This window comes from Malus sylvestris, chromosome 3 (assembly GCF_916048215.2).
Source record: "Malus sylvestris chromosome 3, drMalSylv7.2, whole genome shotgun sequence".
Taxonomy (NCBI): Eukaryota; Viridiplantae; Streptophyta; class Magnoliopsida; order Rosales; family Rosaceae; genus Malus; species Malus sylvestris.
This window is the reverse complement of record NC_062262.1, coordinates 2,045,097-2,058,313: the sequence shown is the minus strand read 5'-3', so window position 1 is coordinate 2,058,313 and position 13,217 is coordinate 2,045,097. Positions and strand designations below refer to the sequence as shown.

Genomic DNA, 13,217 nt, shown 5'->3' with positions numbered 1-13,217 from the left:
CGGATTTTCCTTCTTGTTTGACTCATCGTCCCCGTCCTCTTCCCCAAACCCTCACTCTCTGTTCGACTGTCAACCAAAACCCTAAAGCCCTCCTACTCCTTATTCCCGGACAAGGCTTCTCTATCTCTGCAACCAAACACCACTCTCCGGTATCATTTCTCAGTCCATCTCCAATGCCGCCGAACGACGACGTTCGGTTCACTTCGTCTCCTTCCGCCAAAGTCCCTCGCTCTCCCGAAAATCGACACGTGGACCTCACAGTTCTGTTCGCAAGGACCAGAAACTCGTTTTCCCAACTCATCGACTCGCTTAGGACTCGTACTTCTTTCCCAAAGTTCCCTCCTTTGCCCATCCTCTGCTCCGCGTCGCTGTCGCTGACTCGGCCAGCCGACTCGTCAGAGTCCGAGTCGCGAAATCGGAATGCGGACCGGGGCCAGTTCGTAGGGAAGTCGCCTCTTTTATGCTCGGCGTCGCTGGCTCTGACTCGGCCGGACGAGTCGATTCAGTCGCAGCAGAAGGGACACGCTTCCAGTCGGCACGATGAGGAGAGGGTTTTGATAAGCGAGGTGCTGGTGAGGAACAAGGACGGGGAGGAGCTGGAAAGGAAGGACCTTGAAATGGAGGCGTTGGCTGCTCTCAAGGCGTGCCGAGCGAACTCGGCGCTAACTGTGCGGGAGGTCCAGGAGGACGTGCATAGGATCATCGATAGTGGCTATTTCTGCTCCTGCATGCCGGTCGCCGTCGATACAAGGGACGGCATCAGATTGATCTTTCAGGTATCAACATTATATCTGCATTGTTGTGGAACTGAAGTTTTCTGTTTTTTGATTCGAATGAAGAACTTCGACCCGCGTTAGTATTTATTAATTAAAATTCGTTTTACATTCACTTTTCGTTGTCAAATTTATGTTTTGTTTGCTCTGTTATGAACCTATGGTAATTACCAAGCTGCTTATGCATTGTTGCATTAGGATTTAGGGTTGAATCTGTGTGTCTCGTGATCATTTCAGACGTTTCATTCCGCGACTTTAAACTAAATGGAGAGATTTGGCTTCAAGAGAGAAAATTGAAAATGGAGAGTTAGTATTGATCGATTTTTTGTAATTGTTTTGTAGGTGATAAAAACTCATGTCATGATCATGTATCGAAACATGTATCCCTTTGACATAACTATGACTGATAGTTTATATTATTTGGCTGGAGCTAGGTAAAACCAAACCAGGAATTCCAAGGGCTAGTATGTGAAGGGGCAAATGTTCTTCCGGCAAAGTTTCTGAAGGATGCATTCTGTGATGGATATGGTAGGTTTTTCTTCAATGCTCTTACATGGTTACGGGTGTGGGCATGCATACATTATTGAAAGATCATTTGGATCTCTCTGGTGGTGCCACTTTCATGACATGGGGGGCCTATATTGATTTTCGGTTTTGGTGTCAAGTTGTGCAGGAAAAGTTATTAATCTTAAGCGTTTGAATGAAGTAATATCTTCCATCAATGATTGGTACATGGATCGGGGCCTTTTTGCCATGGTTGGTTACTCTATATCAGCTTTCCCATTGATTTGTTATAATTTATTTTTATAGAAAAGGAAGATAAAGGATTAGGCTGTTAATTTTTTTTGTTTATAATTTCAAAATATATAAAGTTGGAGTTAATTTTTCTAGTGCTGTAGAGTGTAGAATTGGTTCAGTGTAGGATTCTAATTTCCCTTATATGTTTGTGATCAAGATTTTTTTTAATAGTTGACATGTGTTTTCTCCATTATATTGTAGGTTTCAGCTGTTGAGATTCTCTCAGGTGGTATTCTTAAGTTACAAGTATCAGAAACTGAGGTGAATAATATCTCCATGCGATTCCTTGACAGGAAGACGTAAGCTCCTGCCTTTATTGAGTTTTCATTTACAGATAACCTTGAAATTTGAAGTTTCATGGGAAGGTGGCAACTACAGCATTTCTTCACTAATTCTTCTCTGCTCTTCTTAGGGGTGAACCAACCATAGGGAAGACAAAGCCCGACACGATACTTCGCCAACTTACTACTAAGAAGGGCCAGGTACTTTTTTACATACACAAATCAATCATTTTTAATTTGATATTCAGGAACACTGTGTTTTACTTGTCGGGATTTCCTATGTAGGTCTACAGTATGTTACAGGGAAAAAGAGATGTAGAGACTGTATTGACTATGGGACTTATGGAAGATGTTAGCATCATACCCCAACCAGCAGGTGGAAAGAAAATTTTAGTTTTATTATTTTTTAGGCAAGTAATTTTGTTTGAAATTATATATTTCAGAATGTTAGTTGATTTTGAGTTTTCGTAATAATCAGCGCCTAAAATAAATTTGAAGTAGCAATGTGTGGAAACTACTGTTCTCTTGCTTGGATGGGAAGAGCAAATGGATGGAAGAAAGGTGGAAACATCTAGTTCATTTAGCCTTACTTGAAGGATGGAGTACTCTGTAGTTTTAAATAGGAGTTAATGTGCAACAAGCCCTTTAGTTTTTCTATCAACAAGTGGAACTTTTCTGTTAGCGAGGGATAACGGTCTACTGTGATTGTCCTCATTTCGATAGGATTTTGTTAGTCTTGAATCCTAATAGTCCTATCAATGTGGTCATCCGTGGTAGACTGTTATCTCTCAACTTTCAACCCTTTGTAGGACTATTGATGTCCGACATTGGCATTTATGCTTGTGGCCCCATCTATATCCGTGGAAATGATGCTAATTATTTATACATGTTTTTGTGATGATATTGACTGATTGAATGCGTTTACCAAAACTATTGAATAATTGTAGATGCTGGTAAGGTTGATATCACAATGAATGTTGTTGAGCGGCCAAGTGGAGGGTTTTCTGCTGGTGGTGGTATATCAAGTGGGTAAGTCAAAGTAGTGGAGAATACAAATTGAAATCTTTGAGTTTGTGTTTCAGATTTTATGGTACAAAATATTTAACTTCTATTTATTATTTTCAGAATTACAAGCGGCCCTCTGTCAGGACTCATTGGAAGGTAATCTTACGTGTAGTTTTCCAGTGTTAAATGCTTCGCTCTATGTCCTTTCTCCCTCATGCTCCATTCTTTTGTTCTGTTCCCCAGTTTACATGCTTAATCTTGACGACGTAGTTGGATGAGTTATTCATGATGTGTATGCATTAAATATATTTATCTAACGGAACTTGTCTACAAGCTACATCTATGGCATAAACTATGTGTTTGGCAAATTAAGTTTGGGTTGATTAGATTCTAATTTGACTTTAAACAGAAATTGATAATTATCTAGTTTTGAACCTTTATGGATTGGAGTGCGTTAAGCTTTTAGACTATTGGCATCAGTCTGAAATCCTTTTGTTGACAGACTTTGACATGGGGAAGAGCCTAGGTATTTGAAACTCAAAATGGTAAAGATTTAGGTGAACAAAACTTTTGGACTGATACTTGGAGGGGTATCTGTACAAGATTATGTAGCATCAGAGCTTACTAAAACTGGTTATGATAATTAAGCCTTGTGAGTTGATAGAAATACATCTGTGTGAGTATTTAACAATTTGCCTTTTAACATTTAAATACTTAAAGACTGTCTGGGTGCTTATCAGCCCTAACTGCTTAAAATGCTGGTGCTACATTTTTAACGTTTAAATCCCCTCGTATTATTTATATTCTTTGCTTTTGCAAAAATATTTATTCAAATATCTGATATCCAAGTATTTCTTTTTTTTCTTTTTTATTCAAATATCAATGTTATATGAGTGTCATGTATTTGTACATAAAGATGCATGTGTCATCGTTCAAGTAGTTCTCGCTGGGCCCGTGTCATCTAGTGTTTCATTGGATTCTTAAGACTTAAGTTTTCCATAAGTTTTTTGTTTGTCTTGCAGCTTTGCATATTCTCATAGGAATCTCTTCGGAAGAAACCAAAAGCTACACGTTTCCTTAGAGAGGGGCCAGATAGACTCGATTTTTCGCATAAATTACTCAGATCCATGGATTGCAGGAGATGATAAGCGGACATCCAGGACCATAATGGTTCAGGTGATTTAATGTTAGTTTGTATCAAGTATGATCATCTTATCCTTCTAACAACTTCAAAATTCTCGATTCTTAGACCCTTGTCTGATTCTTCTTATGCTAGAATTCAACAACCCCCGGAACACTTATCCATGGTAACCAACTAAATGGTAGCAACTTGACCATTGGTCGCGTCACAGCGGGTATTGAATTTAGCCGACCAATAAGACCAAAGTTTAGTGGAACAGCTGGGCTTATCTTTCAGGTACTTTTGGGTTTAGCATCGCCCCTGTGGTTAGTTTTTCTGGTTTTCTTGGATGCCTTTTAATACTGGGTGGTAGTTGTAACTTGTGGGGGTTCATTATAAGATTATGTTGACTTGATTGTATTTTATTTATACTTACAATCCCCCTATTCTGGACTATTGTTCCAGCATGCTGGTGCTCGTGACGAGAAAGGAGATCCTATTATCAAGGATGTCTACAGCAGCCCTCTAACTGCAAGGTACGTGAGTCTAAAATCCGATAATTGGAAACTAATCCAGTTTGGTTTCTTTGTTTATATTTCTCTGCGATCCATGTTTCTCATCTGCTGCTCTTTGTTTATCATTTTTGTGTTGTAGTGGCAATACTCATGATGATATGCTCCTTGCTAAACTTGAGAGTGTCTACACGGGTTCTGGTGACCATGGGTCGTCAATGGTTAGTCATCCTCAGTTTTCACAATTTTAACCCCCACTATTTCTCTCTCTGATCTTCCACTGTATTTTGATACCAATTTTGGGTCCTTTGCAGTGTGTTTTCAACGTGGAACAAGGACTTCCTGTTTTGCCTGAATGGTTGTATTTCAACAGAATAAATGCTCGCGCCAGGAAAGACGTAGAACTTGGTCCTACTCGTGTTCTTGTAAGGTACGACCATTCTGTATTTGTCACAGTAGGAGCAATCTATCAGAAAACATATCCTTCCCCCAATACTCCCCCACCTCGCTATTGTAATTGTAGCTTTGAAGTGAAGCTGGTTATACTCTCATTTGGTGTTGACTTTGTTATGCTTTGCCCTGCAAGTTTGTCTGGTGGCCACGTGGTTGGTAACTTCCCACCACATGAAGCATTTGGCATCGGTGGAACAAATAGTGTAAGAGGTTACGAAGAAGGTGCTGTGGGCTCTGGTAGATCTTATGCAGTTGGCTCTGGAGAAATTTCTTTTCCAATGGTATGTGGTATAAACGGCCTTACAAAATTTGATACCGTATGCAACTGCCTTCCCCCCAATTATTCATGTAAGTTTATACACTTGAAGAGAATTGATTCCTTGATCCGTCATGATATCCCGGCCTGTTTTCGCAGATAGGGCCAGTTGGAGGAGTTATTTTTGCTGACTACGGCACTGATCTTGGATCAGGCCCCACCGTGCCTGGTAGGTCTCTCTTTAGTTTAATTTACTGTTCACAATTGGATCCTTGGAACCATTAAAGAACAATCTTATTTCATGATCGTTGATGCATAAATGTTCAGACTGTTCGCAGGAAATGTTCTTAGAGGTTGTTATACTCTGTTTTGGTCAGGTGATCCTGCCGGGGCTCGGCATAAGCCTGGAAGCGGGTACGGATATGGATTTGGCATCAGACTCGACTCACCGTTGGGGCCTCTTCGCCTTGAATACGCATTTAACGATCAGCATGCAAAGAGATTTCACTTTGGGGTCGGACATCGGAACTAGGGGCTTTAGGTTCCATGTCTTCTAATTCTTTTGTTATATATTTGTGTTCAGGTTGCACATGCTGCTTTTCTTCACGCGGTGTTTCAATATTCATCGTATTATTTTCGTGTTTTGCGTTACACTTTACCTCACCAAACAACTGGGAAGTAACTCGTCGGAAAATACGATATAATGGCAGGAAAACTATTAGTATTACTGCGCGCTTCTTAGCTTCCATTGCTTGAAGAATACCAATCATCCATATTGTCCCCTAGGTCAGGTCCGCTTGCAATTGCTAGCAGGTGGCAGATATCAACCAATTTACTCAACCGACGTTGCAAATACTGATGCTAATGATAGCCGCTTTCGCGCACGTGAGTGGCTGTCAGTCGTTATACAAGTGAATTTCGCAATGCATTCTTTAATATGTATGAACGGCTGGCGGTTGCATAAGCAATGTGATTATTGGTAGCATAGCTTGTACGATTCTGTCTCCTAATGCATCGCCTTCCTCCTATATTATTGAAGGTCCCACCATTGAATGCGACTTTGAATGGCATTTATTCATCCTCCCTCTCGACTTGTAATCAAAATGCATGTGGGAACTAGAAAGTAGGATCTAGGTACCAAATTGGACTGTGATGCGGGCAGCCATACGGCTCAGAAATTGCAGCAAATTTGTTTCCCTCCATTTATGTTCCTTTGTACTTGGGACATTAAGATCACTGAAGTTTCTGTTTTATCTGAGAAAAACATTGAACACCTTAATGAACGCATACGCACGTAACTGATGAAATGTGCGTCGAGTGAATCACCTCATCTAATGGGTTCAATCAAAGAGAATCTTATAGCTATGTCACGTGATAAGTGGTATAGATACAAGAGCATATATTTTTGGTGGCACAACAATTCTTTCTCGTCGAATTGGAGCTAATCTTTATATCATTCAATTTCATGTTTTCTACATCAACAAAACGTAAAGGGATGCAACACATTGCATAATCTATTATATATCCATGAAGACATTCAAATTTCTGCAAAATAACAGGTTGGCTTCAATCAAATATCTATTAGAAGTCATCGAGTAAATTGTAGCAATGGTCCCTTAACTTAACTCAATTGGAGAAATGATCCCTCAACTAAAAATCCATTACTACTGGTCCCTCAACTCATCAAAATATGCAGCTATGGTCCCTCAACTAAAAATTCATTACCATTGATCCCTCAACTTTAATCCAACTGGAGAAATGGTCCTCCAACTTTAACCCATTTGAATCAATGGTCCCTCAATTTTAACCCAATTGTGGCTATGATCCTTCCAGCATAACTCATTTTGACAAAATTCTGATGAAGTTGACGAAAAATACCATAGCTACATGTTTTGATGAGTTGAGAGGCCCTAATTGTAACAAAGGTCCTTCCAACATAATTTATTTTGACAAAATTCTAACAAAGTTGATGAAAATGACCATAGCTACACATTAATGAGTTGAGGGACCAATGGTAATGGATTTTTAGTTGAGATACCATTGCTCTAATTTGGTTAAAATTGAGGAACCATTACTACAATTTACTCTAAATCATCTCCATGTTTAATTTGATGGCCACAAGTCTCGCTCTTCTGTTTTTGCCATCGATTAGCTAAATTCTTCACCGGTACTTTATATAATATTTGTTTAGGGACAAAAAGACTAGCTATTCTTCTTGCTCGTGGGGTTTTCTACTATATGCTTCGGTTTTGTAGCCCTTAAATTTTGGTTAAGAATCCAATCACCAAATATAATTAGTAAAACTTCTAAGTGTATAAAATGGAGTAGAATTCTATTCCTTCCAAATCTTCGTCTCTATCTTTCTTATTTTATTTGGACGGTTAGGATTAACGATTAAGATTAAGCTACGTCAACATCTTGTTTTAACTTCTTTATAAAGAGAATGACAAAGGAAAGTGTAAGAAAAAAAAGGAGGGAAAAAAGAGAATTTAGAAGGAAAAAAATCATGTTCCGTGTAAAATACATTGTAGCATAGTAAAATTTATGCTTTCTTGTTATACTCATTAATCAATTAATTCACGACAAGAAATTTTGACAAATGCCAATACCATTGTCGGCTCAATACGTAGACAATGTTTAATTGGCCCATGCTATGTATTAATGAGGGAGGGAGGGAGGGAGGGAGGGAGGGAGGGAACAGTAACGTTGTTGTAGTGTTGTTGTGCATGTAAAAGCATGAAACAAAGATAAGATGAGGACAATATATCTCTCTCTGTGCTCGTTGGGAGCCAAGTTAGCCGACCATGGCCCGCCCACCAAAGCAAATGCTGGGTTTGGATCCAAACCATTTGTTCCCGGAGCCACAGAAAATTATAATTCAAATAATACCATCGTATCTATCTTCTTTTAAATTAATTAAAAATTATAAGAAAATACATTGCCTAGCTAGCTTCTGTATGCATGCAAATTGCAATGGATGGTTTGTTGTACAATGTACAATCTCTCTCTCTCTCCCTCTCTGTCTCTGCCCTCTCTCTCTCATCAATGGGAGCAGGAGGAATAGGAATATGGGGGACAACTTCCACAACCCTAATTACCAACTTTGTCTTTTGCCTTCTTTTCTTTTCTATCCTTCATCAAAGTTGAGTCTCTTGGGTTGGTGAGGGGTAATTTTCTTCCTTTTATTCATATCAGTATGTACACAAATTGTATACCGTTTGTACACAGTGTCCAATAAGTGACTCGTCCTTTCAAGTCCCAAGATTATCTCTCTTATTCTCTCTCTCTCTCTCTCTCTCTCTCTCTCATCTTAGCATATTTTGTCACTGTTTAGTCACACGTCGTAACTCGTAAGTGATTTCTTGTCTCTCATTTTCACTGAGTTGGGCTTGCTTTATCAACCTTGATTTTTTATGCCTACACACTCGAGAGCAACTTACCACTCAAATTTTCAGATCTACTGTAAGAGTTTGATTGATATACTGAAGAAATATTAAAGAGATTCTTTTAAAAGTGAGAATCTTTATCATTTTATATTTTTTAGCATAATTCTCATACTAACATTATAAAATATTATATCAAAAACATGAAGTGATAAAAAGTCAATTGAGGATCCCACCTTGAGAATGACTCTCTAGTATTTCTCTCACACACTATTAATAGCACACTTACTTTTCTAAAGGATAATGTTAAGGAGACTAAATTTGTTAACAAAATTTTAGAAAAAAAAGGACATGGAAGTTGATGATTGGTTTATTACTTAAGCGTGGATAAATATGTTCATTCATATTGATGACACATCATTTAGTTTGCAAATTTTTTTTTACAAATTTAGTCTCTCTAGCATTACCCATTTTTAAATCATTTTGAGGTCTAACATGTGTCAACAGTACAACACCGTATAGATAAAAATTTACACATTTTTATATTATAAAGACAAAATTTTAAATAATTAGTTTTTCTCTTTTTCCCGTGACATATTAGTTTTTCTCTTTTACCCTCACACCATACTTCTGCTTTTTGAGTTGGTGATCTTGTTCAATAGGTCTCCACTCTCCACCTTATCATTGCCTTTTGGTTCTTTCTCTCTCTTTCTTCTGTGCGTAAACTGTATAGTGTATACTATATTAACCCAATCCCTGCAAAACCAAACCATTCTCTCTCACCATATCATGACAGATCCCTACCCTAATTACTTCAATAATGGTTGGTTTAATATCAACCATGTCCACCACTTCTCTTCCACCTCCACACCTTCCTCTGTTAATCCATATAATTATCACCCTCCTAATTATGGAGATTACCACAATTTCTGCTCATCAAACAACTTGATCAACAATATTAACAATACCCTTTTCACTAATCACCACCACCAATCTTCATCACCTCCCTCTCCTCCTCTAAGAGAAGCCCTTCCACTCCTCAGCCAAAGCCCTTCAAGAAATCACCACCACGAAGACATGCAAGAATCAGCTGCTGCTGATGACCATCAAAGCTTCTTGAGCTCTTCTAGGTCTGATGATATTGTTGATCATCAAGAAGAAGATGATGAAACTGTTACTGTGGCTTTACATTTAGGGCTTCCAAGCAGAACTCTATCTTCAGCTGATTTAATCTCCAGGCTCTCTTCCCCAGAAATCCCATCAGATAAAGAAGCAGATGTGACTGTTGCTTCAGCTGGTTTTGCATCAAACAGGCTCAACAAAGGACAGTACTGGATCCCTACTCCTGCTCAAATTTTAATTGGTCCAACCCAGTTCTCATGCCCTCTTTGCTTCAAGACCTTCAATAGATACAATAACATGCAGGTACAACAATCTATATATATAATTAGCCTTCATATATATCTGAATTGTATGTATTCTGTTCCATGATTTCTTAAGCTAGAGCGAAAGAAAAAGTAGTTTGAAATATTAAATAATAAGAAAGTGTTTACTTTTTGTTTTCCTTCCTCCTCTAGCTAGCTCTGCCATCACTTTCTGCATCTGGTCATTTTCTTTTGATTTTTCAGAGAAAGAGAAAATCCATTCCTATCTATCTTGGTTTTTTGTACACTTTTTTATAGCTTGATTTAATCTTTAACTTTTATTATATGGGTCCTTAGGGTTTCCCTTTTCTTCTCTTCTTCCAACTTTAAATCATTTTACTTTGTTTTGTTTTGTATGTCCAGTTTTGCACTTTATATAATCAGCAATCTTGTTCTATCTTTTTGCATGAATTGTTGTTTTTGGGATTTAAAGAAATAAGAATAAATTAATCTATACCTGGTCCAAAACTGACTCTGGGGATATAACTATGATCAGCTAGCAGTACCCCTCTTTATGTGATTGAACTACACAGCTGGAATTGTGCGTTTTGCACCTTGAAATTTGTGTTTCACACACTGGCAGGTGTGTCAAACCGAAGATATTCCTAGTTCTTCCTGCTTTCAGATGATCCTCCTCATTGCCGAGGAACAAAAAGGGTGGTGTTATACACAAATCCATCTTTACATCTCATATATTCCATTGTTATTTTTTTTTTATATTCATTCAAATCTGACTGCTGAAATTGAAAAGAGTGTATGAAAGGTTATAAGGGGTGTGTAGATAACACCACCCTATCAAAAACAAAATCACCAAATATATCGATGAAAAATCAGTTCTCATATACTACTATTATTTCATTGTTTTGCTGGTCAATTACTATTAATTCTTTGTTTATGAATACACAAAGATTCGGTATTTTTTAGGCTTTTACCTACCTATTTGAATCTCCATCTGTTCTATTTTTTTTCCTTCTGTTTTGGATCATATTTATGCAAGTACATACCATGAACTAGAATGCTAATTTGGAAAGATTAAACCCAAAAAATGATAAATAAATTCAAACTCCAACTTCTATGACATTACATTTACTTTATCTTTTCATTTTCAAACACCTTGACCCATGTATGATGTATGTTTGTCTTATAAAAGCATAAATTACAAGTGATATTCAAAGAAGTCTTAAAAGAATCAACATTTTAAAGACACCCGAATCTTATGCGCAACAAGTCCAACTTGTATGCAAGCAATGCTAATTACTTCAAATTTTCTTCCTGGTGCCTTTTTTAGTTTTCCTTAAGGCAAAAGCTGTACGATATAAATTAACTTTATATATATAGCAGATGAAGTTGTCTTCTAAATGTGCGACATCAAATAATAATGGGAAGTAATTCTCTAATCTACCGTTATTATAGCGGTAAGTGAATGAAATACCACTATTGCATTGAACATAATCGGATGATTTGGTTGCTTAAGTGATATTTCAATCACTTTGAACAATAATAGTGGTAGATTAGAGCATTTTCCAACAACAGTATTGTTTTTTACCTAATTAAATTGTTTATATATGCAGATGCATATGTGGGGGCATGGATCTCAATACAGGAAAGGGCCAGAATCTCTAAGGGGAACACAACCAACAGCCATGCTTAGACTGCCTTGCTATTGCTGTGCGCCAGGTTGCAGAAACAACATTGACCATCCAAGGGCAAAGCCTCTCAAAGACTTCAGAACCCTACAAACCCATTACAAGAGAAAGCATGGGATCAAACCCTTCATGTGTAGAAAATGTGGCAAGGCTTTTGCAGTGAGAGGTGATTGGCGAACCCATGAAAAAAATTGTGGCAAACTTTGGTATTGCACTTGTGGCTCTGATTTCAAGCACAAGAGGTCTCTCAAAGATCATATCAAGGCATTTGGACAAGGCCATGCAGCTTATGGAATTGACTGTTTTGAAGAGGAAGATGATGTAGCTTCTGAAATTGAGGAAAATGACTCCTCCTCCCATTAGTGTGCTTGTTTTTGGTTTTGAAAAACCTTGACGGTACGAGGGGGAGTTTGTGAGCTTGGTTTAAACGTGCTTTTTTTTTTTTTTGGTGAATTACAAGCCATAAAACCCTAAAATTTGCTTTTGGAAGCTAAGCTATGTTTATTTTTATTTTTTCCTTCTCTTAGTAGTATTATTGCTTTTTACTTCTGTTTCGTTTACATTTTTAAGACTTCCTTAATTAGCAATGGTTCCTAATAGATGAATGATAAACCAAGTTCCTGTAATTTACTCTCCCTTCTCTTCATGCACACTTTCTTTTTGTATCTGTGCAATGCACAATTATGCATATACATATGAAAATCCCACCTTTATTTTATAATCTGAGAACTGCAAATGTAGTTAAAACTCTTTGGTTGATGATATAAAGCTAGGACTGGCAAGGAGTTGGTAAAACCATTTGAGAAAATAGTGCATAAAAGGCTTAGCAGGCTGAAGTCATAGCTATATATATGCAACTCAGATCCCAACAAGGGTAATCCTCAGAGTTTCTCGTGGATGTACATTAGTCAATACACTGCATTGGTAGACAGTGAAACAGCTATATGCTCTATGTATTGATTACCAAAAAAAAGAACTATGCATTTTATTATTAACTGGAAAAAGTAATAAAAATAAGCTAATAGGATATGAAGTAATTAAAAGTTAATTATATATTCTTCCTTTGGTCTCCTTATAGAAATTTTATGGGGTGTAATAAAAAATATAGCTAAACACTCTTTAGCTCACTATACCATTAATACATGAAGTCATCCTAAAAATTTGAGAAATTCGAGTACCCACCGAATTGGTAAGGCAGACGTATCAATCCAACCCATATGATTCATTCATTAAAAAATTTACGAGTGTGAAGACCAGGCAATCTGTATATACCTTAATATATATACTAACCCTAAAAAATGATGAGTTCCTAAAGTTCCAACAATTGAAAGGAGGAGGGATTTCTTATATTTTTCCTTATCTTACATTCAGATTCTTGTTATTGCTGAATATATATGTGGACAAAGTTGCAGAGTTGCAAACATCAGTAATATTCATAAGATCAAGAAGTAATTTTCTATGTATTCATAGGAAGATAGATTAATCATGCATTGCGATCATATGTTTGCTAAACTTTATGTCCTCTCACTCCTCAATTGCTCCTCCTGTAAAAGTCTAATTTTTCGT

General features: G+C 37.4%; 2 protein-coding genes across 2 annotated transcripts; both read left to right on the top strand.

Moving 5' to 3' along the window:
• The first annotated feature begins 29 nt into the window (after window positions 1-29).
• On the top strand, window positions 30-5,925 carry LOC126616276 (outer envelope protein 80, chloroplastic-like). The gene is made up of 16 exons (XM_050284301.1): window positions 30-776; window positions 1,208-1,301; window positions 1,447-1,529; window positions 1,773-1,870; window positions 1,984-2,053; window positions 2,138-2,228; window positions 2,800-2,881; window positions 2,978-3,013; window positions 3,880-4,033; window positions 4,134-4,274; window positions 4,443-4,513; window positions 4,632-4,710; window positions 4,804-4,919; window positions 5,076-5,223; window positions 5,358-5,427; window positions 5,576-5,925. Exons 1-16 carry the CDS (start codon window positions 174-176, stop codon window positions 5,728-5,730), a joined length of 2,091 nt encoding a protein of 696 aa, XP_050140258.1. The 5' UTR covers window positions 30-173; the 3' UTR covers window positions 5,731-5,925.
• A 3,301-nt stretch (window positions 5,926-9,226) lies between these two features.
• LOC126616292 (zinc finger protein WIP2-like) lies at window positions 9,227-12,277 on the top strand. Its single transcript, XM_050284332.1, has 2 exons — window positions 9,227-10,006; window positions 11,577-12,277. Exons 1-2 carry the CDS (start codon window positions 9,371-9,373, stop codon window positions 12,012-12,014), a joined length of 1,074 nt encoding a protein of 357 aa, XP_050140289.1. The 5' UTR covers window positions 9,227-9,370; the 3' UTR covers window positions 12,015-12,277.
• Window positions 12,278-13,217: the final 940 nt, after the last annotated feature.

Coding starts and splice junctions, on each gene's coding strand:
- LOC126616276 (XM_050284301.1), top strand. CDS start 174: ATGCCGCCGAACGACGACGTTCGGTTCACTTCGTCTCCTTCCGCCAAA. Junction 1,302..1,446: donor TGCATTCTGTGATGGATATG/GTAGGTTTTTCT, acceptor CAAGTTGTGCAG/GAAAAGTTATTAATCTTAAG. Junction 4,711..4,803: donor GTGACCATGGGTCGTCAATG/GTTAGTCATCCT, acceptor GGTCCTTTGCAG/TGTGTTTTCAACGTGGAACA.
- LOC126616292 (XM_050284332.1), top strand. CDS start 9,371: ATGACAGATCCCTACCCTAATTACTTCAATAATGGTTGGTTTAATATC. Junction 10,007..11,576: donor ATAGATACAATAACATGCAG/GTACAACAATCT, acceptor TTATATATGCAG/ATGCATATGTGGGGGCATGG.